Source organism: Ursus arctos, unplaced genomic scaffold, assembly GCF_023065955.2.
Source record: "Ursus arctos isolate Adak ecotype North America unplaced genomic scaffold, UrsArc2.0 scaffold_22, whole genome shotgun sequence".
In the NCBI taxonomy this organism is placed as follows: Eukaryota; Metazoa; Chordata; class Mammalia; order Carnivora; family Ursidae; genus Ursus; species Ursus arctos.
The window spans coordinates 425,053-451,360 of record NW_026622897.1 but is presented as its reverse complement, the minus strand read 5'-3'; the positions used below and the strand labels follow the sequence as shown (position 1 = coordinate 451,360).

The 26,308-nt window shown below is 44.5% G+C and overlaps 1 protein-coding gene and 1 long non-coding RNA gene across 2 annotated transcripts in view; both read right to left on the bottom strand.

Moving 5' to 3' along the window:
• Positions 1-18,929, bottom strand: LOC130544569 (uncharacterized). Its single transcript, XR_008960958.1, has 5 exons — positions 16,610-18,929; positions 15,980-16,124; positions 15,569-15,659; positions 718-888; positions 1-174 (listed from the first exon to the last, which is right to left on the bottom strand). It is a non-coding gene; the product is annotated as an uncharacterized LOC130544569 (long non-coding RNA).
• A 191-nt stretch (positions 18,930-19,120) lies between these two features.
• Positions 19,121-26,308, bottom strand: part of CEP126 (centrosomal protein 126) — an 85,593-nt gene continuing 78,405 nt past the window's right edge. The window contains exons 10-11 of the mRNA XM_026505907.4: positions 25,378-25,442; positions 19,121-19,545 (exon numbers count right to left, since the gene is read on the bottom strand). Coding sequence (XP_026361692.2) covers positions 19,483-19,545; positions 25,378-25,442 — 128 coding nt within the window. The 3' untranslated portion in view covers positions 19,121-19,482. The remainder of the gene's footprint in view (positions 19,546-25,377; positions 25,443-26,308) is intronic.

Here is a 26,308-nt window from a genome sequence, read left to right as displayed (position 1 = left end):
GAGAGCGCGCACAAGCAGGGGGAACAGCAGAGGCAGAGTGAGAAGCAGATTCCCCGCTGAGCAGGGAGCCCAACTCGGGGCTGGATCCCAAGACCTGGGATCACGACCTGAGCCGAAGGCAGATGCTTCACCGACTGAGTCACCCAGGTGCCCCTTCTTTGATAACATTCTTGTCTGGAAACATCAACATATAAATCAGGTGAATTAAAAAAAATACACACACACATATATAAAATGAAACCATAAAATTACTATAAAAATATAAATATTTATAAAATATTGAGGTTTTCCTTTAAAGCATGATACCATAGGAGTTACCTGGGGCATTATTTTTAAACATGAGAAAGAAAGAAAGAAAGAAAGAAAGAAAGAAAGAAAGAAAGAAAGAAAGAAAGAGAGAAAGAAAGATTGACAGATTCATATGAAAAATTAGAAACATACCTGCACATGTAAAAAAAATTACCAAAAAAGAAAGTCAAATGATAATTGGAAATATATATTTTGAAATAAATAAAATAGATTAAGGATTGCTATCCTGAATATATAAATGGCTCACAAAGGTCAATTTGAAAATGGAAAATTGGGTAAAGTATTTGATCAACCAATTCATAAAAGAAAAATATTAAATAACCAAGCAAAATGGACTCCCCCCCCCATTTCTAATAATAACAATTAAAAAGTGTAAGGTAAACAGGGATGTCCTTTTTCTTCACTTACCAACTTGTCAGAGTATGACACATCCTGTTGGTGGCCTGCCCAAAAGTCTGCTCAGCCTGCTTCCTCGCCCACAGACGCATCGTGATGTTTTCACACTGAGTAGAGGTCCAATGTGCTCAATGAAGGCCGTTCCAGTCCCTCGTTTAGGGATAAATCTGAGGTCAATTTACGCTGTTGAAATAGAAGGCTAGGTCAGCTAGAAACCTGCTAAGGAGGACTTTCCTCCCTGGACTCCCAACATTGCTGGGCCATCCTGTGTATTTCTCCTGTGCGTTCACTTCCCCACTTTCCGAAACCCTGGACCACAACTTCATCCATAGCCTCTCAATTGTACGTTCCCTTTCCCACCGCAGCTGGTGGCCTTGCCTCCTACCTGAATGAGAAACAGAAGCAGTCAGAGGGAACACCACCATTTTCACAGCATCCAGTGTGTCAGCCTATTTGGATCACTGTTGCCCCTTATCCTATCAAACTTTCAACCCTTCACTTCAACCCCTCTATGTCCTCAAGGAGTTACCTCCTGCATTCGTAGTAATTTTGAAGCTAGGGGCCCCATGTTTTTTATTTGGCTGGGTCCTGCCCATTATAGTTGTCTTGACGGCATGATTCCCCTGATCTTTCTAGAGACGGTAAAATGCTACTGACAGCAGATTGGAGGGGAATGGCTACGGAGGAGGAGGAAACTTTTTTGAGCACTGAAGGTGTTTTACATCATAGATCATGGTGTTGATGACACAACTGTGTTTTTAAAAACTAAATTGTAGGTTCAAAATTAGAGGATTTTATTGTGTCTGAATTATAGTCAGTAAAGCTGACACACACGTGTTTCATACAAAATAGCCACCAATGTCTTCCCTTCACATGTGCAGTGGAGCTCCACACCCCCCTCTCCCCTGCCGGGGGCCCAGACTGGCCCAGGCTCTCCGCCTCATCTCCCTGCTGCGCTGCGGTCGGTCCCTCAGCCTTCTTGCCCTTTCTCATGCGGGGCCAGCTTATTCCTGCCTTAGGCCTTTGCACTAACTTAGCTACTTGTCTGCAAAATTCTTACCATCATCTTTGCATTTGATCTCAACCCAAGACTGGCAGCGAAGCTTTCTCCGACCATTCACCTGCGAGGAGTCTCACACAACCACATCACCTTGTTTTCCTTCTTTGCATAGCACCTCTCAGCCCTGCGTTTTCATTCTGTGCATTATTTCCTTCCTTTCTCCTGCAGCAGCCTGACCCCTCCTCGAGGCTGGGAACCCTCTCTGATGCTCACCACGGTACCCTTGGTGCCTAGGACAGCACCTGACATGTGCTGTGTGTCCTGTCACTGTTGGCTGAGCAAGTGAAACATCTGATTAAACATCACTTATTGATATGGAAAGAGCTTCTTGATACATCATTAGGCAAAAAAGAGGAGCTACGAAAGGTTACGTAACGATGATCCCGTCATTTGTAAAAGTCAAACATAAGGAAAAAGCCTGGAATATATCGCAGGTTGTTGTCCAGCTGCTCATTACACCCAAACCTGCTCCGGAAGAGGTGGCCTTGGCTGGTGGACAGGTATGCTGAGGGCGATGGTGGTCTGCAAGATTGTCCCTGTGAGTGATACCTGGGCTTGGATTCTGAGGGTCAGCCATTTCCCTCATTTGTTGCCTCGAAGTCTCAGTCTCTGTTGTTTGGAAACCCACACCCTACACCTCCTTTACCTCGGACTTGTGACAACAGCATTACCTAGGACTCCCATAAACTTGCCCTAAAGCTCCCCCTCTGTCCCAGCTTCCCAAACCCCACGGGCCTTGAATCCTAAACAAAGGTTACTTAGCAGAGGATAGTTTCAAACTCCCAGGTTTTGCCTTCTTGGCTCTTTACACAGGTTTTAATATCTGTTTCTAGATTATTTATTTGAAGTTCACTCTGGCTTCTTGATGTTTAGTTTCCTGTTCTTCTAATTTGGGCATTGCAACCTTGTGGTCTTGGGAGCTATCTGTTTCTGCAGCTTGGGGAGCAGGGCGGGAATTCATACAACTGGAAAATGAACTCTGTGTTAGGAAGGAGGTGAGTTAACTTTGGGGTTTCTTAAATTAAGATGAAGTTTTGAGTCCTTGGACTCCTTCAAAAAAGATTTCTATGGAAAATATTTCACATTTTGAGATGTGTATGCTTGAGCTGCTTGTGGCTCACGCGCTCTTGTATTACGCCTGGCGATAATTTGCCGCTGGTCCCCGTCTGTTTCATAGGCATATCGTCCATGACTTCATCCGAGCTACCGATGAAAGCTGTGGGATGCGACAGGACCAGATACAGAGTCCGTCTGCTAGAGAGGGGAAAATGTATTGTTGCTTAACTGTATTATACGGAGTTGTATTTATCCCCTTTGTCTATGAGAACATCAGTAAATATTTTGTCCAATGGCTTTCGGAAAATAAGATCCACTGGGTCTACAGCAATGTCTCTGTCAACCTCAGCGATTCTCAGGCTGTCTTCCACGAAACCCTGAATTCTTGGGAAGAGTCTGGGGTCTGCTGGGGCGGAAGGCACGTACGGCTCTGCCTTTCCTACTTTCGATAAAGCGACACCACTCTTACCTGTTTGAGAAATCGAAGTGCAGGATAAGATTCCACTTGTAAAGAGAATTCTTTAAAATGTTTGAAATCCCTTTTCTTCCCCTAAGGTAATGACCATTGCTAAAAATGGAGCTAAAATACTCCTTTTGCAATCAACTCCTTCTGTGTCCTTACAGTCCAGCTATGGGTGTGTCTGGTCTATCGTCTAGACACATTTCTAGGCTTTTATGGACTCTCGACAGTTACAATATGGGCCAGAGAAAATTCACTCTGGATTTTAAGAGGTAGTACAGTAGTTAAGAGTGTAGGTTCTGTGGTGAGATCTCCTGGTTCACGATTCCAGCTTATCATACTCTGTGTGTCTTTGGGCAACTTTAACCTCTCTGTGCTTCACTGTTCCCAGGTGTTAAAGGGGGAGGACTATCCCACCCACATGATAGGGTCTTGAGAGCATTAAATGAGGTTATCACACACTGTGTCTGTCAGAATGCCTGGCAAGTGCTCGATAAATTGTCATTAAATTATCATTGTCAGCGTCAGTTGACATCAGTTATAAAGGTCAAGACAATGTCATTACTGCAACTTGTTCCAAAGCTGCCCAGAGCACATGTCACTGTTTGTTTCTGAAGATGCGCCCAGAGCACCTTCGCTGATGAAGGCTTGACGCAGGGCCCTCAGCAAAAGCTCAGGGAAACTGCAGTCAGAGCTTCCCTGCCTTTCCGTTCATGCACTGCTGGAACCTATCGTCGGGTCACAGACGTTAACTTATTTTGTTTGCTTTAATCTTAAAAAAGGCATATCAAAATATTTCATTAATAGGAAGTTTGAGTTTTACCTTAAAACTAAATGTGTTCTGGAAATTGTGGGACATGAAACTGATCACTCTTTTTGAAAGTGGGAAATCCTCCGAGTAGTACGTCCGAACAGGCACATTTTCAAGTATGTTAAGGTTATTTTCACAAGAGTAGACGCACTACGTGGATTTTAACATGGCCCTAGCATTTCTAATTCCTACCGTCAAGGCAGGCAGACCGGTTGGGCGTAGCAGCACAGCCGTGCCTTCCAAATGTCCCAGACGAGGTGCTTGAATGCCCTACACCTTGCTCTGATTCTTGTTTTGTGGTTATGCTTTTTACAAATTTCTGAAAGCCGCAGCTACACGAACCCTTTAAGACCTGATCTCAGAGAGAACATGCCGGAGAGGTCACTCAGCACGTGTTTCTGGGAAGACATTACCTTTTGTTTCTATCTGACTTACAAATACGACTCAAATCATTAAAAAACTAACTCTGCCAATTAAATCCCTTGTCATTTCTAGCTTGTTTGTCATGGAAATAAACTGGAAGGTGAGGACACAGTTTTAAGTAACAGCTGATTCCATTTTCCCCATTTAACAGGATGCTGCTGGCTCATGATTCATTTGGGTGGAAGTCCCCTTGGCTTCCTGGCCACGCACACCTTCCAAGCCCTTTCTTGTAATGCTCCGATAGCATCTCTGGGTCTCTGATGATATTTTTGCCTTCCTGATCCTTTTGGTAAAAAGCCATCTGAAAACCTTACTCACTTCAGCTAATAAAGCACATTTGGAAAGCAACCTAAATAAATACAATGGCTGTTTTGCACTGGGGTAGATCAGTTAGATTCTCCCTGAAATGCAGTATTGCTTGTTAAGCCTGAGGCTTTAAGAGCTTTTTTTTTTTTTAAGTTTATTTATTTGAGAGAGAGAGAGAGTGAGCAGGAGGGAGAGGGAGAGAGAATATCAGGCAAAGTCCTCGCTGAGCACAGAGTCCAACGTGGGGCTCGATCTCATAACTGTGAGATCATGACCTGAGCTGAAATCAAGAGTCAGACACCCAACTGAGCCACACAGGCACCCCAATAGTTCTTTTTTAAAAAAAAATCTCATTTTATTTTTTATCTTTTTTGTCAAGCCAAGGAGAAAACAATTCTACTTCTCTATGTTGATAAAATAGGTCCTGTGGTAGGTTTTTATTCTAATCCCTAGACCTTAAAAATGTTATCTTGAGCTATTTGAACTTTTGTGTGTGTGTGGTAATTGGTATGTAAGAAAAAATATTTTCTATATATAAATAACACATTAAAAGAAAGATGACTCAGGGCTCCTGGCTGGCTCAGTTGGGAGAGCATGTGACTCTTGATCTCGGGTTTTGGGTTTGAGCCTCATGTTCAGTGTAGATGTTACTTGAAAATACAGTCTTCATACAGGAAAGAACTATGACTCATACTCTGTGTTCAAATTTGAGACATGAACTCCAATCTGTGACACCATGAGTACAGATCTCTGTGACGGATCACTCACATATTTAACCATGAAACATATTTGTGGTTTTTTGGTTTTCTTATATTTCCTTCTCTTTTAATCTTACTATTTTCTTCTGCTCTACACTTCTCATTTTTAAAAATATTCAAAATTTTTTTCTGTGGTTTTATTTTTGACAAGTTTTATTGCGATGTAGTTCACATACCATAACATATACAATTCAGTGATTTTTAATACAGTCACAGAATTGTGCCATGAGGGGTGCTTGGGTGGCTCAGTCGGTTAAGCGTCTTCCTTTGGCTCAGGTCACGGTCCCAGGGTCCTGGGATTGAGTTGCTCATCGGGCTCCTTGTTCAGCAGGGAGCCTGCTTCTCCCTCTCCCTCTGCTTCTCCCCTGCTTGTGCTCTCTCTTTCTGTCTCTCAAATAAATATTTTTAAAAAAGAATTGTGCAATCAACTCCACTATTTAATTTTAGAATATTTTCATAACTCCACAAAATAATGCCACATCCATCAGCAGAAACTCCTTATTTTTCCCTCCACCATCCTCTGGTAACTCATACTAACTAGCACTAAGCTATTTTCTGCTCCTCTGGACATTTCATACAAGTGGAATCATACAACATGTGGCCTTGTGTGACTGGCTTCTTTCACTCAGCAAGATATGTTCAAGATTCATCTACGTTGCAACGTGGATCAAAATACCATTCTTCTTTGCTGCTGAATACTATTCCGTTACGTGGATGCACCACCTTTCGTTTGTCCATCCTTCAGTTGCTGGAGAATGGTATTATGGGAAACACTGGTATGAACAGGTGTGTACAGGCTTGTGTGGACATGTTTGGATTCTCCGGGATATACATCTAGAAGTGCGGTCATTGCTTTTTCTATTTTAACCTTAACTAATTCTGAAATGAAATGTCTTTATGTTCTTATTCACATTTTTAGTTCTCTTATGAATCACCTCTTTATTTACATGGTGGATTTTTTTGGTTGGTTTGTCAAATTATGACTGCCACATATGATTGTCATATTTACGATCTCATTTTTAATAAATAATTTTCATTTAAACTCTACCAAAGTTACACATAAAAATCTACAATTATTATGATGAGATCATCAGCAGTACCAATCTCCACTCCTTCTTATTAGACACACTTTTAATTCTTTCAGCTTTCTTTTGTATTTAATTCCGTATTTCCAAACAAAGTGCCTATGTTGTCATTCTTTTTTTTCCTGACAGTTCAGTTTCATGTGTAGTATGTTAAACTCCTCCTTGACATTTTTCATACCACTCTCCACCCTTCTCCCCACATTTCCCCTCCTCTCAGCCTACTAAAATACTCACCAATATATTATAATTTTTCGGGGATGTACTGTATGGTGACTAACATAATAAAAAATCATTATAAAATATATATTTTTTGTTAATATTTAATAATTGCATTATTATGATTATGTAAATATATATTTTTGCTGTTGTCATGTAGTATACTTTGAATATATTTTTTTCTTGTTCAACTTTTTATTTTGGTTATTAAAAATTATGAATTTGTTTGGATGTTAATGTAATTTATTGCTAGTTTTTACTTGGCCACAGTGCAGGGAACAGCATTCAAGCACGGTAGGTTTTCTGTTATTTTTATCTTCTTGCAGCCGTCCCCTTCGGCGCTGATCTTGACCAGTTGCTTCCTAGGCCTGGTGCAGAGCAGCAATCTTCCTTTATCATCATCCTGGGGACTCTTTTAGCCTTTTCCTGTGTTGGCACTGGGTCCTCTAAGGGTCAGATACCAAGACAGGGTTACATGAGCAAAGATTCTATTAGGGAAATGCCTGTAAGCAAAAATGGAGAGAGAGGCTGAGGGACTCATCAGCCCATGAGGCAAGTCTGGCTGTGAGGGAAAGATGGTGGGATGGAAGGGTCTTCAAGTGGCCCATCAGAAGAGCTGTGTAGGAACGGCATCATTTGCTGGGACCAGTGCATGGGAAGTGTGGGCTGGGCCGGACGACAGAGCAGAGCACGAAGGGCCTGTGGTCAGTCATGCTCCTACAGATGCAGGGCTGCAGGTGCATTCTCATGGCCCCAAGAGCTGCCTTGTTTCTCAGATTTCCCAGCTTTGTTTTCTCAGTTTACTCCTTTGCCCTATTAGATCACATCCTCTAGTTAATCTTAAAATCGCTATGCTCTATATTCCTGAAATATGTGGTTATTCCCCTTTTCTCAGTGTCCTTTCACTGAAATGGCTGTAGGTCATTTAGGTAGGGACTGAGGGGACCTTTACAGCATGTATTTGTTGGGTGTGTCTGCTGGGCCCTTCTTTCTGGGGTCCTAGCTGTCTCTTCATTCATCGGCTCAGCTCAGGGAACTGAACAAGGCATTGTGACTTTTTATTGGGAGCCCCGTCTTCAGCCTCCTGCCCCTCCATTCTTACCCTCCGATTACAGAGGGTCAGTAGTACCTTGCAGGGTGCCTGGCTACTTTGTCCCTAGGAAAATCATCTTCCTGCCAGTCAGGCTCTCTTGGCCGCCTCTTTAACCTTGCTGGTTATGGTAACCATGGTCCCCTGGCTTCTGGCAGGTAAGTGCTGCTTTCTAGGCTCTCTTCCTTTGGGGCTCATTGTGTGCATGGCAATTAATAAGCCCAGCTCTGGGACTGCTTCTCATACCTTCAGGGCCTGGCCTACAAAGGAGACCAGCACTGATGTTCTTAGTGATACTCCTCCTCTCTGTTAAGACCTAGCACTCACCCCGTGTGAGAAGGCCCTACCAGGACCTCCCCACCACAAGGCAGCAGGTACCCCTTAGCATTGCTGCCACTTCCTCTCCTGGCTGTTGGCAGATGACTATTGTCAAATCCCAGCACAATGCCGCTAGGGACGTGCTGGTCCTGAGAGGTCTGCAGGAAGCATGGTGAGACACACCGCATCGCCAAGAGCTTGGGTGGTGGTTCTCTTCTGCAGCCTGGGGCTGATGGTGGGCGGGGGGCACCGAGCTGAGAGTCTGTTGAGCCCCAGCTCTTGTGCACACCCACCCAGATGTCCCCATCCCATGTGTCAGGGCTCCGACCAAATGACAGCAGAGCATCGATTGCCTCTGTAGCTCCCCGTGGCTGTTCCTCAGCTGTATTCTGTCTTCTAGTGCTGGGAGATGAGGCTCTCTCTGTGGCCACCACAAGACTATGTTGGCTCTCACAGCATTTACCTGCCCTCAGGCTCCCAGGATTCTTCTGAAGGGCAATGCACTGGGCAACAACCAGCCACTGTCCTTGCAGGCGGGGGCCCTCCTGTTTTTTAAAGGTCCGAATTACTGCATTGGTCTGTTTTCTCTACTGTGATGTTTCCCCAGGTCGTTATGTGTGAAACACTCAGCAGCTGAGCAACCCCTGGGGGCCAGGGACAGTCTGTGGCCACCACCGTGCTCAGGTCGGAGCTCTCCCCCACACCAGCCAGTGACTGCTGCGGTCTCTGTGCCGCAGGCTGCTTTCTTGGGCCCCTCCCAGCGCCGTCTCTGGTTCATTCCTGAGAGGCAGATGCCATGACGGATTTAGAGGTGTAGGGGATTTGCGGGAAGGAAACACACGTGAAGGGGAGCAGGGCGAGCTAGGAGAGCCTTGCAGCAATGATGCAGGTCTGACCCCTGAGACGGGAGACAGGGAAGGAAGCCCAGGTCTGGGAAAGTCCTGTGCAGGCCGGGGAGCTCCCTGTGGACAGCGGCTGCTGCTGAGAGGAATCCCCACACCGGGCAAGAACGGACTGCCGCCAGCACACTCACCGTAGTCCATCACAGCGACAGCCTCCCGGGAGCCTGGCCCTGTGGGAATGCGGTGCCGGGGCCGGAGGGAGGGCAGCCAGATGCTGTCAGGCAGTGTCCTCCTGGGTGCGGGTTATGTCCTGAAGGCGCATTTGAGCCGGGCACACCCACGGCTGCCATGTCCTCCCTTGCCCCCTTGACAGGAAGACCTGCTTTGTCATGAATCAGGTTTCTCTGTGTGCTTGGGTTTACATTCGGGTTCTCTGTTCCACTGATTTTAATATGTGTCCCTGGGCGACCACCATGTTATCATAGGAAGCCCTGTGGATCAAGGCACACCTCCACACCATTCTTCTCATCTCAGTGTATCCACCCTCTTCTTGTTTCTTTCCTCCTTCATGTACATTTTTGGATCCGCTTGTCAAATTTCCAAACAGCCCTTTAATGTTTCAGTTGGAATTGCATTGAATAATTAAGGTCAATGAGAAAAAGTGACATCTTTATGAAACTGAGTCTTCAAGTCCAATGATGTGGTATATCCTGTTTATTTAAGTCTCTTTAGAGGCCTTTCAACATGATACATATATATATATATTTTCCAGAAAAGGTCTGATTGCTGTTGCAAGGACTTCTAGTACTATGATGAACAATAGTGGTGAGAATGGGCATCCTTGCCACGTTCCTGACCTTAGGGGAAAAGCTCTCAGTTTTTCCCCATTGAGAATGATATTCATCGTGGGCTTTTCATAGATGGCTTTTATGATATTAAGCTATGTTCCCTCTATCCCTATAGTAGTACTCAGCAATCAGACAACAAAAAGAAAGAAAAGGCATCCAAATTGGCAAAGAAGTGATGTGATAAGCACTGGGTGTTATATGCAACTAATGAATTAGTGAATATTACATCAAAAACTAATGATGTACTGTATGTTGGCTAATTGAATTTAAATAAAAATAAATAAGTCCGCGTTTTAAAAGAGTAAAAGCTGCTTGCGTTGATTGTGATACAAAGGCCATTGTTTTATAGCCACTAGAGGGCAGTATATCATATTAGTTTTTAAAAAATCTCAAACCAAACAGTTCAGTACTAATTGACCTAGTTTTACAACTGATTATGGTAGACAGGAAATTGCATTAAAAGCATTCTCTGACTGTTAATTTCCCATTATTTAAGGACCTACTGGGTGGCACAGACTGATGACTAAGATCTGCGCTAAGACAGAGCAGAGCACAGGAAGTCACCCTCCACAGTTCCAGCCTGAGGTCCTGCCTCCCTAGATGCACAACCTGAGCCACAGTCCTGCTGTGCTCCCTGAAGTTGCACACGCTCTCCTCGCTACCCGGTGAGCCCCAACTCACACCGCAAGCCCCGACATCCTGATTTCCCCAGCAGAGCTGAGTCAAGGACTGCTTTCTCCACTGTGCTCCTTTGGGGTCATGGCTAGTCCCATTACAGTGAGCGCCTATGTCTCTTTTCCCCAGGAAGCCGAGCTCAGTTTTCCTTCTCTAGCTGTGGCTGTGCCTGTCACACGGGCAGTGCTTCAAGTACAGGTTTCATGCGTGAGCACATAGCAGGGGCCGCAGAAAAGCAGCCATCCAACCCCCAGAGCAAACCCCGCACAGACCGCCGTGACTGGCTGGTGCTGAGGGACAGTCACACTGGGCCACATAAGAAAAGGAGAGGGGATTTCAGAGGATGACCTTCGGAGGAGGTCTCCAAATATTTCCCATGTGAAAACTTGGGGGATGGTAGGAACTTGGGGGCTGAGACTAGATCATTCTTGTTCTTCCTTTCTTACTAACTCACCAAAGAGGTAAAGGAGTTTTGTTTGCAATCTGGTTGGCAGGTAACCGCCCTGACGCCATCAGCATGAAGGACACAGGGTGCCTAGAACATTCCACGTGTGGTCTACAAAAGCTAACGGACTTAGACTCAAGTTTCAACCCACCCTACGTACTCATACAGCTAATAAACAATTCTCCACCCAGACGGCCTATGTGTTTGTTCGTAAAAGTTTCTGATCCTGTAGATATACCCAAAATCATCTAGAGATTTCTGCTCTGTCATGGGAGCCGGCTATCCACGACAGGGGTTAAGTGAGCTCTCAAGTCAAACAGACTTTGGTTTCACTGCCGGAGATGTCCTTTTCCTATCTCTGTGACCTTGGGCACATGACTCAGCTCTTCGGTGCAGAGCGTGCCCTTAACAACTCGGCTCCTAGCTCACTGGGCTGCCGGGATGAGAGGAGATCCTGTTGTTCACACACAGTTGCACCAGCTCTGACACAAGCTTTCAAACAACTGTTAGCTGTTATTACAGGGGAAGGATCTTTATTGCAAGACAGTCATTTTTCCTGCCATGTAGGCTTTTCGTTTTCTTTCAAGCGATCAGTACATACGAATTTTTCCCCTACCATGAAAGGGGTTACGTTTTCATTTTGATCAGACATATGCCAGAAGTAAACGAGGGCTCGTGACCACAAGAACCCGGTGGAGGGGAAGAGAAGCCCCCCTGTGTGGGAAGCTACAGCCCAGGAGCCTCCAGGAGCCCCAAGGATGCCTTCCAGGGTCTCCAGACCACAGCGCTCACCTCTGCTGTCCTGGAGACGCAGCAGGTGGTTCTGTCGTCATCAAGCCCCTGTCCCTCTTCTGCTACTGCGGCAACGGCAGCACTCTTCCGCAGTATCCCTCACCTTCACTTGGAATTTGGCTTTCAAACGGATGACCTCAATGGTTAATTCTATATAATCCATATTAAAATGGCATATGTAGACATAAGTGCTTAATACATTTTTAAGAAACTACAAAGTATATGTTTTAATGTTTTATATAATTATAGTGGTATTTGTTCTGAGCCAAAAATTGGGACATAAGGTACAACACAAGATTTTAAATATTTTGAGAGTTAAAATTTTAACTTTTCTCTTTTTTTGTGGGGAGAGAGTGGGAGGGGAGGGAGAAAGAAAGAATCATAAGCAGGCTCCATGCCCAGTGTGAAGCCTGACCTGGGGCTCGATCCCATGACCCTGAGATCATGACCTGAGCCAAAATCAAGAGTTGGACGCTCAACGGACTGAGCCCCCCAGGTGCCCTGTCACTGTTTCTTCTGAAGTAATTTTAGACCTATGGAGGACTCGTCATAATAGTGCAGAGTTCCTATATTCTGTTCCAGCTTTCACTACTGTTAACATCTCACAGAACCATAGCAGAGGCATCAAAACTTGGAAACAAACATTGTTTTAAGACTATCAACTACACTACAGACTTTCTTAGGATTTCAGCAGTTTTTTCCACTACTGTCCTTCTCTGTCATATTATATTTTATGTCCTCTCGTCTCTTCTCATCTGTGACAGTTCCTCTCTTATTCCTTTCATGACCTTGATGCTTGAAGGTGCCAGTGGGGCGTTGTGTGGAACGTCCCTTGGTTTGAGTTTGTGTGATGCTTTTCTCCTGACTGAATTGCAGTTATACCCTTTTCACTGCATTGGATCAGAGGTCATGGCATGATTTCGAAATGTGTCCTTACTGGTAAGTATGTGGTAAGTACGTGGGTCTTTTGGCATCCGTTTGTGGGTCTTGTTTGCAACCATTGTGTGGCTTTCCAACAGTGATTTTTCTATGTCCTCATTTCTTCCATATGTCCTGGAACCCTTCTGTAAAGAAGTCATTACTTCTTCCCCATCTACTCATGTGATCATTTATTTGTATCAGTATGGGTTTAGACTTGTTTTATTCTTTGGGCCATAATCTAGTATCACCATTATTTATTTTCCTGCTAACTGGGATCACCGTCAGATTGCTCCTGTGGACAGGTGGGACATTTTGAAATGTCCTGCTTTTAATTGTGTATTTCATTTAGTACATCCTTACTCCAGGCCCATGTTGTATTTTCTCTGCACAGGCCCGGAATAATCACTTCCCCCAGAACCTGGGTTCCTTTCATTAGGGAAGAAGGTCTGAGTGCCAGGTCCTGTCGGGGGGCAGAGCGAGGAGGCCCATGTGAGCGTCCAGGTCTGTCTGTATGGATCCACCCCCGTGTGCACATTCCTGCTCACGCCTGTGACTCAGGTCCAGCACCACAGGCTCAGTCCTAGCAGTGCTCCTTTCTGGAAAGGGCAAACCAGCACGAGACACAGACCGCTCACTGCTCGGGCTGCATGAAAGAGTGTTCAGCCTGACAGAGCTGGTCCTCACGGTGCAGTGGTGGCGGACCCACAGGCTCTGTGCCTTGTCCGTTCATATACACTATATGCCACGGAAAGGAAATTTGACTCCATGCAAATTTGAGAAAACTTATCTTCTCAATTGGAAAGAGGTCATTTTTTCCTAAAATTAAAAACTCAGTGTACATGGTATTTTTTCCCCTTGTATTTTAAGATGTCATATATATATAGAATCACATCGTCACTTAGTCTTCACTTCTATAGGTATTCTCTTCCACTTTAATTCACAACAATTTCTACATACCTTTGTCATCGTCAGTGACCCCTCCTGGCTCTGTTAAGACCCCAGCGCCTCTCTCTGGAGGTGTTATAGCCAGTGTTGCACAGGGATTCTGGTTGCCCCGTTTCACGGAAGGATGACATCACAATGTTCAAGCACTAGTAAAATAAAGACTTGTCCTGCTTTACAAGCTCACCGGAGGAGCCTGTTTGCTCCAACTGGACCAGAGTCCTACTGTTTTAAATGACCTTTTGTTTGTAGAAACATTCTTGGGGACACAGATCAGAGGGTACAGCTGGGGATTATTCTTGGGGACACAGATCAGAGGGTACAGCTGGGGATTATTCTTGGGGACACAGATCAGAGGGCACGGTTGGGGATTATTCTTGGGGACACAGATCAGAGGGTACAGTGGGGATTATTCTTGGGGACACAGATCAGAGGGCACAGTTGGGGATTATTCTTGGGGACACAGATCAGAGGGCACAGTTGGGGATTATTCTTTTTTTTTTTTTAAAGATTTTATTTATTTATTTGACAGAGAGAGAGACAGCCAGCGAGAGAGGGAACACAAGCAGGGGGAGTGGGAGAGGAAGAAGCAGGCTCATGGCGAAGGAGCCTGATGTGGGGCTCGATCCCAGAACGCCGGGATCACGCCCTGAGCCGAAGGCAGACGCTTAACTGCTGTGCCACCCAGGCGCCCCAGTTGGGGATTATTCTTGGGACACAGATCAGAGGGTACAGTGGGGATTATTCTTGGGGACACAGATCAGAGGGCACAGTTGGGGATTACTCTTGGGGACACAGATCAGAGGGCACAGCTGGGGATTACTCTTGGGGACACAGATCAGAGGGTACAGTGGGGATTATTCTTGGGGACACAGATCAGAGGGTACAGTTGGGGATTATTCTTGGGGACACAGATCAGAGGGTACAGTTGGGGATTATTCTTGGGGACACAGATCAGAGGGTACAGTTGGGGATTATTCTTGGGGACACAGATCAGAGGGTACAGTTGGGGATTATTCTTGGGGGCACATATCAGAGGGTACAGTCGGGGACACAGGTCAGAGGGTACTCCTGGGGATTATTAGCTGCGACGTGGGTTTTGTACGCGGGCTGCTGCTGAGTACAGCGACAATAGCACCTAAGTATAAATCCTTGCTGTTTTAAAAAAAGAGAGTTGAGTTTTAATCTGAGGTGCTTGGAAGCCTTCACAGAAATCATGGTGTAGCCCTTTGGCCTGCTTACCCCACTGGAATGTCATTTTGTAAATAATATCCCAATTCACAAGACTGTATCTTGACGGCATAAAAATGCCCCAAATACTTACTAGTAGTGGCATGCAGCTTTCTGTTTTTTAAAATCTGAACTTTAACTTATCCTAAATCCTATGCTTCTCCCCCCAAAATAGGAAAGTACAAAATGTTTCCTGTTGCAGTCATTTTTTCATTTCCTTTTCTCTTCTCCCTAATTTTGTCCAGTAGTTCCCATTTTTCCCCATATAGCGTCGCAGAAAGAACACGGGGGCTGCAGACAGACAGACCTGGGTTTGCACTGTGATCCTGCCACTGACCAGCTACGTGACCCAGCGGGGGGCGGGGTGGCACGTCTCTGAGCCTTTGTGCTCATCTGTCCACGGAGATGAAAACGTGGTGCTCTGGCTGCCTGTCTGGATGAAATAACAGCACGTGCACAGTATGTGGCAGGATGCCGTGACTCACCTCCCACACAGGCTTGGCAGACCAGAACTAAGCGGTACCATTAAAAGGCCACAATAATTTGCTCTCTTAAAACTTGTAATTTCTGATTTCAATTCATTACCTTCTAATGAATTCTCCCCCTCCTCCTGCTGCTGCTGCTTCTCCTCCTCCTCCTTCTTCTCCTTCTTCTTTTTGTATTCCAAAAGTGCCAACTGTTTGATTTGGAAGACACAGTGTGATCCCAGGGCCACAGGAAGGCCTCCCTCCACCACACAGAAAGCTAACCTTGGCTCTAATGCTGCCACCAAGGGCTATTTTGGGGGTTGTGGTAACTTCAGGACTCTATATTTATATTATACCAAAATAGACAATTAAAAAAATCCAAATGCCATTTTTCATAAAATGTTCTCACAAGTTACAGTAAGAGGTTTCATCACTAGAAATTTCCATTTCACCTATATTTCAAGTACTCCACCTACAGCTGCAAAGCAGCGCTGGGAACTTGGGAAGAATGCGTATTCGCTCTACTCACAGGGAGCAATGTGTGTGGAGCGGGGTCTGCTCGGAGCTCTGCTGGACTCCGCTGCTCTCCAGTCCCGGGTTGGGACACGGATTCAGTAGTTCCGTTGCCCACTTGCTTTCCTGGGTATGATTCAAGCAAATGTGTGCGTCCAGTACTAGACAGACAGAAACAAAGTCCTCTTAGTCCCTGAGGCTGTTAGTCCTGTCCTCTCTCTCCTCCTAGAAACGCGAAGAGGAAGCAGACATACACCTGCCCAAACCCCGCAGCTACACACCTGGCCAGCATGTCAAAAAGTGACATCTTCGGTGAATCCTGCCTTAGTTCTCCCAGGACCACTGACCTCAATTCTCATGTTACTTTCATCAATACCTTTCTACTCGAAAAGGAAAATTCTCATTTCGGAAATGTCCATTTTATAATTTCATTAAAAATTCAGATTTGAGAGCATAGTTTTAAATTCTAATTTATTTGCATCTGTATTTCAAGTTCTTTGTTTGAAATTTCTTTCTAGATAACTCTGTATACCAAGAAAGCTCTATGGGTTTGCCGAGCTGAAAGGAGGCTCTGGGGCAGTGGTGAAATCTGGTCAGAAGGAACCAGTCATCAAAGGGCGAGAGCCTGTGTGGTTGGGGCACTTACCAGGACGGTGTTTTGGACCCTGCTTCCTCCCTGTCTCCTGGCTCTGTCTCATCTAAACCTGGGAGGCTCTTCTTTTCATTCTCTAGAACAATATCCATTTGGCTAACTCTGAAGCTTTTTTCAAATTCAGAATGTCATTCACCTCCCACGTGTGTCTCCTCCATCAGACTGTATTAGTCAGGAAACACAGCCGCTATAAGACTTGTGGGACTAAGGGATTTGTTACAAGAATGACATTTTGCCAACTATGGGAGGAGCTGAAGGAGGAGGGTCTAGGAGGGGAGAAGGGGAGGTGCAGAATATTGGGGCAGGGGTCAAATCTAGCCTGCATTAGTGAGGAGGAGGGAGCTTGGGTGACACTGTCTCTGTGGGTCTCAGCCTAGTGCCTGGCAGTGGGCCGAGGGCTGCTGCTGTCAGCGGGGCCGTGGTTGGGGAGATGCTGTAGAGCGGAGAAGCCAGGCACCCTGTGTCAGCCTGTCCCCTCCGTGAGCGACCACAGTGACCTGCTAAGAGTAACAGCTTCCTGTCACTTCCACTTTCCCCTTTGGCCACTTCTAACCCGGAAACGTGGAACTCAGCGAATCTGACCACACAAGGGCTATTTCATACTCACGGCGTACTCTGAGAGCGCAGCAAGCCCTTGGCACAGGAACAGCACTAAATACTGAACGAATGAAGTGAGGCATGACACGGATGGAGCAAAGCCAAACCCGCTTCCATCAGAGCTCCCCGAATCTCTCCCACTACAGCTGACCACCACAACAGTGAAACAGTCATGTAGTACGGCGACTTCAGTAATAGACCGGGGACCGAGGGGAGCCCAAAGAGACAATGTCCAACGCAGAACAGTTGCCCGTGCGTGTGTCCAGTCCCACCGGCCAGAGAGGGGCCCAGACTGGTTGCTTTGCTGGCGGTCTTCATGCTGCAGGCTGCGTTTGGGTTCCTCAGCCCCATGACTTGTTTCTCATTGTTGCTTCTAGACTGTTTCTTAACCCTGGCTGCTCATTACAATCTATCCGGGGAGATTTAAAAAAATCTAAATGCTCAAATTGCACCTTGGTGTAACCCAGACTTCAGTACTTTTTAAAGTTCCTCTTGTGGTTTCAATATGCAGCCAAGGTTATGCTCCAGACCCTTGTGGTTCTAAATGGGATCCACAGACCAGCAGCACTGGTACGGTTTGGTCCCACCCAGACCTCTCAGACTAGGAAATGCATTTTACCACCATCTGTAGGTGATGGGAAGATGTGTTCCATTAGTGTTGGAGGGGCCCTGTTCCAGACCGCTGACCCTCTGTTCCCCCTAACAAGCCCCACCTGCTCTGAAATACTCTAGGAGAACACCCAGCTTTCCTGCCCTCTGGCTTATCTGTTCTCCTGCTGCTGCCTGGCTGGCTCCCCTTCACTTCATTCCTCAGAGACCTTCTCTGGCCACCCCATCTGTCTCACGTGGCACCCCAGTACTCTGCCCCTTCCTGTGCTCTGCTTTATAACCCTCTGGTGATACATTCTTATGCTTGAAATCTGTATTCCCGACACAAATGTAAGCTCCATGATAGAAGAAAATAATTACTTTTGTTTTTTTACTGTCTCCCTAATACATGGAACAGCCCCTAGCATGTAGTAGGGGCCTGATAAATCGCACACTTGACTATTTTCTCTTCCTTCATTATTTTGATTTGCCACTGCATCCCCCACTTTAATTCCTAAGGGCACAGACACCAACGGTGACCTCTAGCTGCCAGGAGCTCTTCATCTAGAAGAGGGTTACATACACAGAAGTGATTATGGTTCAGAATAAGAAGGACATAACTGACACAAAGGTGGCAGAGGGTTATTAGGAAACACCAGACAACATTCAACCTGAGCAGAATTTAAAAGAACAAGTAAACGTGATTCAGGCGGATGTCAGTGGAGGGACAGGAAGGCATTCCGAGCTGGGGGACAGTGTGCACTTGGGCAGAGAGGCATGGGACAGAAGCTGGGGGCCTGCCAGGGGTCTGGGCATTAGTGCAAGCACGGTCCCTCCAGAGGCCAAAGGGAAAGGGCTGAAAACTTTTAAGATGGGAGCCCAATGCAGGCATGAACTCACGACCCTGAGATCAAGGTCTAGGCTGAGACCAAGGGATGGACGCTCAACCGAGGGAGCCCCCCACGCACTTCTAAGATGGGATTGATATGACAGATTTTTACTCTGCCAGTCCACCACACTTAAGGAATGCCCTCTGTCAGCTTTCCTGGAGGGAGAGGTAAGTAGTCCAGATGAGAGCCTGAAGCAGAATGGGTGAGGGAAAATAAAAAGATATATGAGATTATCATAATTTTATGAAAAAACTTCTAAAATCATAAAAGGAGTTTCATGATTATACAAGGAGTTTCTTTTGGTTTTCTTAATCAAGCCCCTTGGCAACACCTCCGAAGTACAGAGACCCTTCGACGGCTTAGTCAGATGGCTTTACTATTTATATGTGGTATTACTGATCAATCATGAACTTTTTATACCACTGTACCAAAATTTAATAGAATTTATTAGGAATTTCAGAAAAAACAAAGCTTCACAACTAAAGCTAATACATAATTTGAATAACAAAATATCCTCTTTTATTTTTAAATATAATGAATGTTTTCAGTAGCATGCTCATGAAAAACAATGAAGCATTTCCACTCACTAAAAATGTACTTATCAATAAAATACATAATAACCTTGTAGCATAAATGTAAACTAGTCAATTTATCTCCACTACTCATGTTATGATTTACCTTTATCTTATGGTTATAGTATCTTAAATCATTAACAAATGCAGAAATCTATGCTCTATTTACAGGAGATTGTCAACGATAACGACTCTGGGTAATACTCGCTGTTGTACTCCGTCAGTATTTTCTCTGCGATCTGGATCCGACTCTAGGAGACGGGCTGCCCCTTGGCTGGCTGTTCTGTAACACAACGTCACAATATTATTGCACTCTAGTATTCACAGGCTTTAACACGGGCACCTCTTCACAGATGGCGGACTGTGTAACATGACACTCATCACTCCAATCCCCAAGTGGTACATGACCCTCAGTCCCAACATGAGTTCCACTTCACGTAAGGCGTCACGCACGTTCTAAGAATTCATAACCCTCACTCCTTCTATTGGTGAAAATGTGCTTAGGAGGTGCTTTTGTCACATGGGCTGTGAAAATGGTCACAATGAGTAGTTTTATGTTCTAAGAGAGGCACGAGCCGCTCATGGAACACCCTAGGAGTAGTTTACCGACATATATTGGGTTAAAGAAGTTAAGTTGCTTGGGAGGGCAACTGTTAAAAATTCATTAAATTCATAAAATTTATTTTTACGAAGTAAATAAAATATTCCAAAATGAAAATTGTGCTTCTCAGATTCAGAGTATTTCGGCAGAAAGACCACCTCTCCGGATGCCCTGCTGCGGGCCTACTCGGCTATGGTGCCTGCAGGCTGTGTCTGGGGGCACAAAGCCTGGCAGGCAAGAGCGTGTTTTCCTGGTTCTCATCCCGGCCCTGGAACAGCACCTGACACAGGGGAAGAGCTCAGGCAAGAGCTGTTCAGTGAAAAAGAGAGACCATAACTTGTATGAAAACAAAACATCAGACCACTACAGTTGCCAAAAAGAGGAACCGGTAGATTTTGGACAGGATACAACTCGGGCCGAATAAGCCTTCCTAGAGGGGGGATGGCACTGACGTCCAGGGTCAGAGGAGGAGCAGGAGAGAGGCCAGCAGGAGGGCGGGGGGGGGGGGGGGGGGAGGGGGGCGGCGGTGGAGGGAAGCAGGGAGTTTCAGGGAGCTGGGGCTGGGGCTCAGGAGTGTGGCTCAGGAGTGTGAGTGACGCGCAGGGAGTGAGCGGATGGCTGGAAGGTCATGGCCGAGGTGACAGGTAACCGCTGGCCAGAGAGCGATGCGATCTGTTCATATTCGTGCTGTACAAAGACTGTTCTGGTAGTGATGGTGTGAACCACGTGCTGGGAGACAGCACATCTGGAGGAGAGACACCACCCATTCTTGACTAAGACATGCTCAGCAGGAGTGAAGAATCGTGGGTGGATGTGGGGTGCACTTAGTATTATTAGGGGGCTTTATTGCCTGGGGCTACAGGAGAATGAGAAGCCTGGCTGAGACTCATGCTTCTGTCTGGGAAATCTGGAGGATGATGGTGTCATCAACTGAAATAAGAATTATAAAAGGTAGAAGAGATTTGGGGGAAACAGGGGAAAGGGCCACTCCTGGCTCTGCCACTGAACATTTCTTAGACTTGAGAAGATTACACAAGAGAATGTGTGTGAAACCATTTGGCGAAGTACTTCATCCTCTGAGGGATGTGGCAGGAACCCCATAATGTGCCTCCTTTCTTCTAATTATATCTCAACAATGTTCAGTTGTCACCAAAGAGTTTTAATTGATTAAATATTAACATATTTAGGACTTGGAAGAACTTTGGAAGAACTCCAGAAATAGTGGTATTTTATGAAGCATAAAATCTTGCCCTAGAACACTAAAAGTTTCAAGTTCCAATAAATCACCTCATTTTATTGCAGTCTGACAAAGGTAGATAATCTATATTCAAAGACCATGTACAAAAAAAATCATTGTCTCAACCCACATTTTCAAGTATTTAGTATGTGCCAGTTTCTGTGAAGTGGACAGGTTAAGTGGAAAAACAGCCTCAACACTATAGTTCCAAAGATTAATCATGTAAAAAGACAGAAATTCCTATGGAGTGTAAGTACAAAACCAGCGATACTGCAGTAATACGTTCAGAGGAAGGTGTGCTTGTCATCAGCTGCACTGGTCATGGAGGGCTCCATGGGGGAAGTGACATTACACTGGCACCAGATGGACTGGATTAGGAATGTAGAGCAAATGCACAGCTAGTATGGGTCAGAACTGGGCACCAACACCAGCAAAGCATGAGCAAACCACAGAGGAGGAACAGAGTCCTGCGGATCAGGGGACAACTGGCGAGGCTGCTTTGTCCAGAACGGAAGAGGAGAGGCAGGTGGGACTACGGATTGCTACAAATCACCCATTAGAGTGAGTCCTACTATTTATAAGGGAAAGTTATGCTTTGCATGTAGATTTCACTTAAGTATTTTGAGGAATGTTCCCTTTTCTTGCAACAACGTGGACAAATGAGATGATCGTGGCAGAGGCAGTAATGATGCTGCACACTGAGCTGCACCACAGGCTCTGTGCTAAGAGCTTCGCAGGAGTGACCGTCTCACAGAACCCTCCCAGGTGCCCTCAGAGGATGAAGACGGCTAGGAGGAATCAGGGCACGGTTACAGGAAGGGGTGGGCTGGGTTCCAGTCCTCTGAAATCTCAGAGCAGCGCTGGCTTTAAGCCCAGCTTGCTGATGCCTGAGGTGGGAGATGCTGAGATGACTCTCCTGCTCAAAATTATTCCAAAATCCCACTAAAATCCTGCTACTAGAAACTCACCAGTGTTCTTCCCAGATATTGTTTTTAAGTGACTTAAACGGTTTTATATCTTTTTGAATGATTTTTAAAAATGATAAATCATCTTTTAAAATTCATGCTAAATACCCTAGCATGAATGAATATATCAGTTCACTTTTCTGCCTAAGAGGAGAAACCCAAATCAACACCACCAAACTCTGCGAGAGAAAAAACACAAAGGGCGACAGAATGGCGGGAAATACACAAAACCAGCAACAAAAACATGCATGTGGGGGTGCAGGGTGGTGGATTTATATATACACTTAACCCAGGTTGTGAATTTTCCAGAGAGATGTATGATTTTTGAGAATTAAACATAAATTCTCAAATCTCAAACCAATGGTATGTGAGTTTTCTGTATTGGGGCACCTGGCAGATTTATTACACAATTAATATTCCTCTGCTGAGAATTTCAGTTCCCAAGTTAACTACATAATGCATCTAGATTTTAAAGCTAGACATATAGGACATATATTATCATTTAAAAACAAAATTCTTATACGTTCATGTGGGTATGAAAACACTGGAGTGGAAATGTAAAATAAAATAAAAACCACTAATAAACACCTTAACTGCAACATCTCCAAACCAATAAATATTTCTGAATAGATATTTCTCCATTATATGGGGAGAACTAGGCTATGCCACAAGTGTCCTGGTAAAAACGAGGTAGCTTTGCCGGTCTCTTGTGTCATACACAGAAAGTATAGGAATATGATTACATATTGCCTTTCTAGAACATACATATTAAATAATTTACTTATTTGAAATTGTGATGGACATACAGGAACAAATTTTGAAAGCTTTCCAAAAACCAGGTGATGGGGATTAAGATTGCATTTATCGTAATGAAAACAAAAGACTGAAATGTATCTAAAGCCCATGCACTTTATTCCTGGGGGAGGCACTAAGCACTTAGTTATTCATGCTTTAAACATAACTCCAAAAGCTTGGACATCTGTTTTCTGGACTCAAAATAAATTATAAGCAGTAAATAGAGAACCTGAAGGCGAGATACAGGTAGAATCAAGAAGGTGGTAAAATGAAAACAAACAGGCTCTAAGGACACAAACATTGAAACTTTGCATCCACCATAAATGTTAACCCATATCTAGTGAGAAAACCATCAGAAACCTCCACATCATGGGACAGTCAACAAGACAACTGGCCCGGACTCTTCAAAGGTGTGCATGAAAGACTGGAGAAGGAAGAGACTCTTCTAGATTAAGAGACAAGACAACAATGTACAATGTATATTCCTGGGCTGCATCCTGCATCAGAGAAGACACTTTGTTTTCAAACTGGGGAATTTTGAATATGGAGTATCAGTATTAAATTACTTGGATGTGATGATGGTGCTGTGGTTACGCAGGAGAATGTCTGTTCTTAAGAGAACATGGATGCTCCAGTATTTAGTGGGAAAGTATTGTCATGTCTATAATTGACTTTCAAACAGCTCATTGAAATATACATTTGTGTGTGTATATGTATGAATCTCTATCCTGTCCTTTCCTCTTCTATTTATTCTATCCTTTCATCCATCCATCCACCCTTCCATCTATCAGATAAAGCAAGCATGACAAAATGTCAACAATCAGTGAATCCTACTGAGGAGTAGAAAAGAATAAAAATAGTAGAAAAAAGGCAAACAAGATTAAAATGTTCAAATCCTCATGCAGGATATGCAAATGAAGCAATTCTGACGGGGGAGGGGGATGGGGTACTTTTGACGTCAGTTGTTTAAACTGGCAGTTGATGATTCTGTGATTTTATACCATTTCCCCGGAAAATAAATGGAAGCTTTCTGACCTAGGTCAGTGATGATAAAGTAAGAAGAGTGACATGTGTGGAGATAAGGGAATAAAGAAAGCTCATGGTTACCAACTGTCTTAATGAATGTGAATGATCTAAGATAAAAATGATGCCAGGCCTCTCGGTGGTCCTTCCTGCACACATCTAACTTTTCGGTTATGAGTCAGATGCTTCTGCGATATAGAGCCACGGTGCACCAACGTGCACACAGAGTGCTTTGCTGAGTGTGTGACCTCCTCTCCTTCCTGAACAGGATCTCTGGTTCACGCTCTGTTAGCTGTCTGGGGTCAGCACACTGTTTTCAGGTTGAGCTGAAGTGTGGAGAAGAGTGATCTCTGTCACTGTAGGTATTATCTCACTCAAGTGAGGTGAAGACCATTTATGTTATAAATAACAGAAAACTGTCATAAATTCAGACACACGACAATTTTCACTGAAAAAATTACTTAAGTTGCTACATCAGCGGAGATGAAAAATTGAGCGAAAAGGCAAACTGGCGTGTGCACAGCAGCCACGTACACATCTAGCCGCAGCCAAAGCGACAGTCACAGCAGGAGGAAGGCCGTCTCCCAGAACCCTTTGCCCAGAGGGAAATGAAAAGCTTCAAGAGGGTAGGGGCAGCCTCTTTCTTACTATTTACCACCGTACCCAGGACATCTCAAAGTCTAAATCATGGGTAAGAAATGTATCACTTTACGTAACAGCAAATAATAAGAAATGAAGTATACTTGTGTAATCTTACTTTTTCCCATCCAGATTTCAGAACTGAGCAAGCATCCAGTTATTTCTCTAACAAAATGTTTCCTTGCTGAACACCTATGTTGAGGATAGTGAGGGTACAGGTAGCCTCTTAGTCTGAGATGCCCTTTCCAGAGACCTGTCTCTGGTCACCTCTGGCCCCTAAGATCTCTTCCTTCCCTGATTTCCTAAGGCTGTGCCGCCCACACACGGTCTCAAGACATATTGCAGTGATTGGTATGCACTCTCCACTGGCTCTTTCTCCCTGTTAGACTGAAAATTCCTTAGTGCAACAAATTGCCATCAATATGTGGATCTTTACCAGAATCAGTTGTCAAGGCAAAAAATAAAAAAATTCCAAATAACAATGTCTAGTTTTGAACTTTGAAGACATGAAAGGGATGGGAGCAAGGGTGGGATCATTACCAAGATAAAATTCTTAACAATTTTCCAATTAGGCTACACATCCAAAATCATCTGGAGAGTAGTGCATGATCCCTTTTGCTGTTCCCACAAATGATGAAATACTCTGGATGTAAAAAAATTTTATATTTTGGTCATTTTTAATGAGAGGATATTTGCTGATTCTAACAAAACATCTCATAATTGGAAGTTAACTGGGGAGGAAAACTCACTAAAAGCCAATCTCAAGAAAAATTAATTTCAATACAGGATGCTTACACATGAAATCATGACATTTCCTAAAATGAGAAAAAAAAAAAAGCTTCTTAAAATACTTACCAGAAGTGGTATTATTTGTAAGTTATCTTTGATGGATGGATTCTTGCAAATGGCTTCTTGTACATCTGAAAGAATTATGCCACAATACAAAAATAATTTAGTTATGTATTCGACTGGGAAGAACGACTTAAAGAATCAGATATTAAATTCTGGTATGTCAAAATACTAAAACTGAGTTAAGAGTCTTTTTTCTATCATGCCCAGGAACAGTGTTTACACTTACATTAGGTAGGAAACAGAAGTAGTTTGGTTAAAAACAATGACATAAAACCTAAGTTGATAAAAAGGAATTCCTCATACTTTGACCATTCTATAACAATCTTTCTTCAAATACTGGGTTTTCTGTTCTTTCCATTTGTCTTTCTTCTTCCGCTTTTTTAAACCGAAAGGCAATTCCATTCTTGGAGGTGCCAGGAAAGAGGAGACGTTTATTTAGCTGGTGAGACACAAAAGCCGAGGGACTTGTCCCCTCTTGCCTTTTCAGGGCTTGGGCTTCTGTCCATGCAACAGCAAGGGTCTGGGCAAAAGAAAAGCAGAATCCTTTATGTGAAGCGTTTAAATGTGTGGAAGTATCTAATAGGGAAAAACCCTCTAAAAAAGCTGACTTGCGTTTTTCAGTATCTGCGTAATGTGACGTCTTAAACTTAGAGCTTTATGGTTCCGTATGGCTCCCGTGGCTGCGGCACCCTGCTTTTTATGAGTATGCCCTTCTTACATTTTAGTGTTGAAACGAACACAGGGTATACAGAGTATATATACGTGGTGCAATGAATCCTAATGAGCCAGCAATGTACGCGCTGTGGCTACTTGTGCTCCGGAAACCCCTGCCTCCCCGCCAACCCCAGGGACTGCACTCCCTGTCCCTGCCCCGCGAGGCGGACTGAGTGTCTTCCTAGTTCGCACATGCACATCCAGGACCCAGACGAATGGC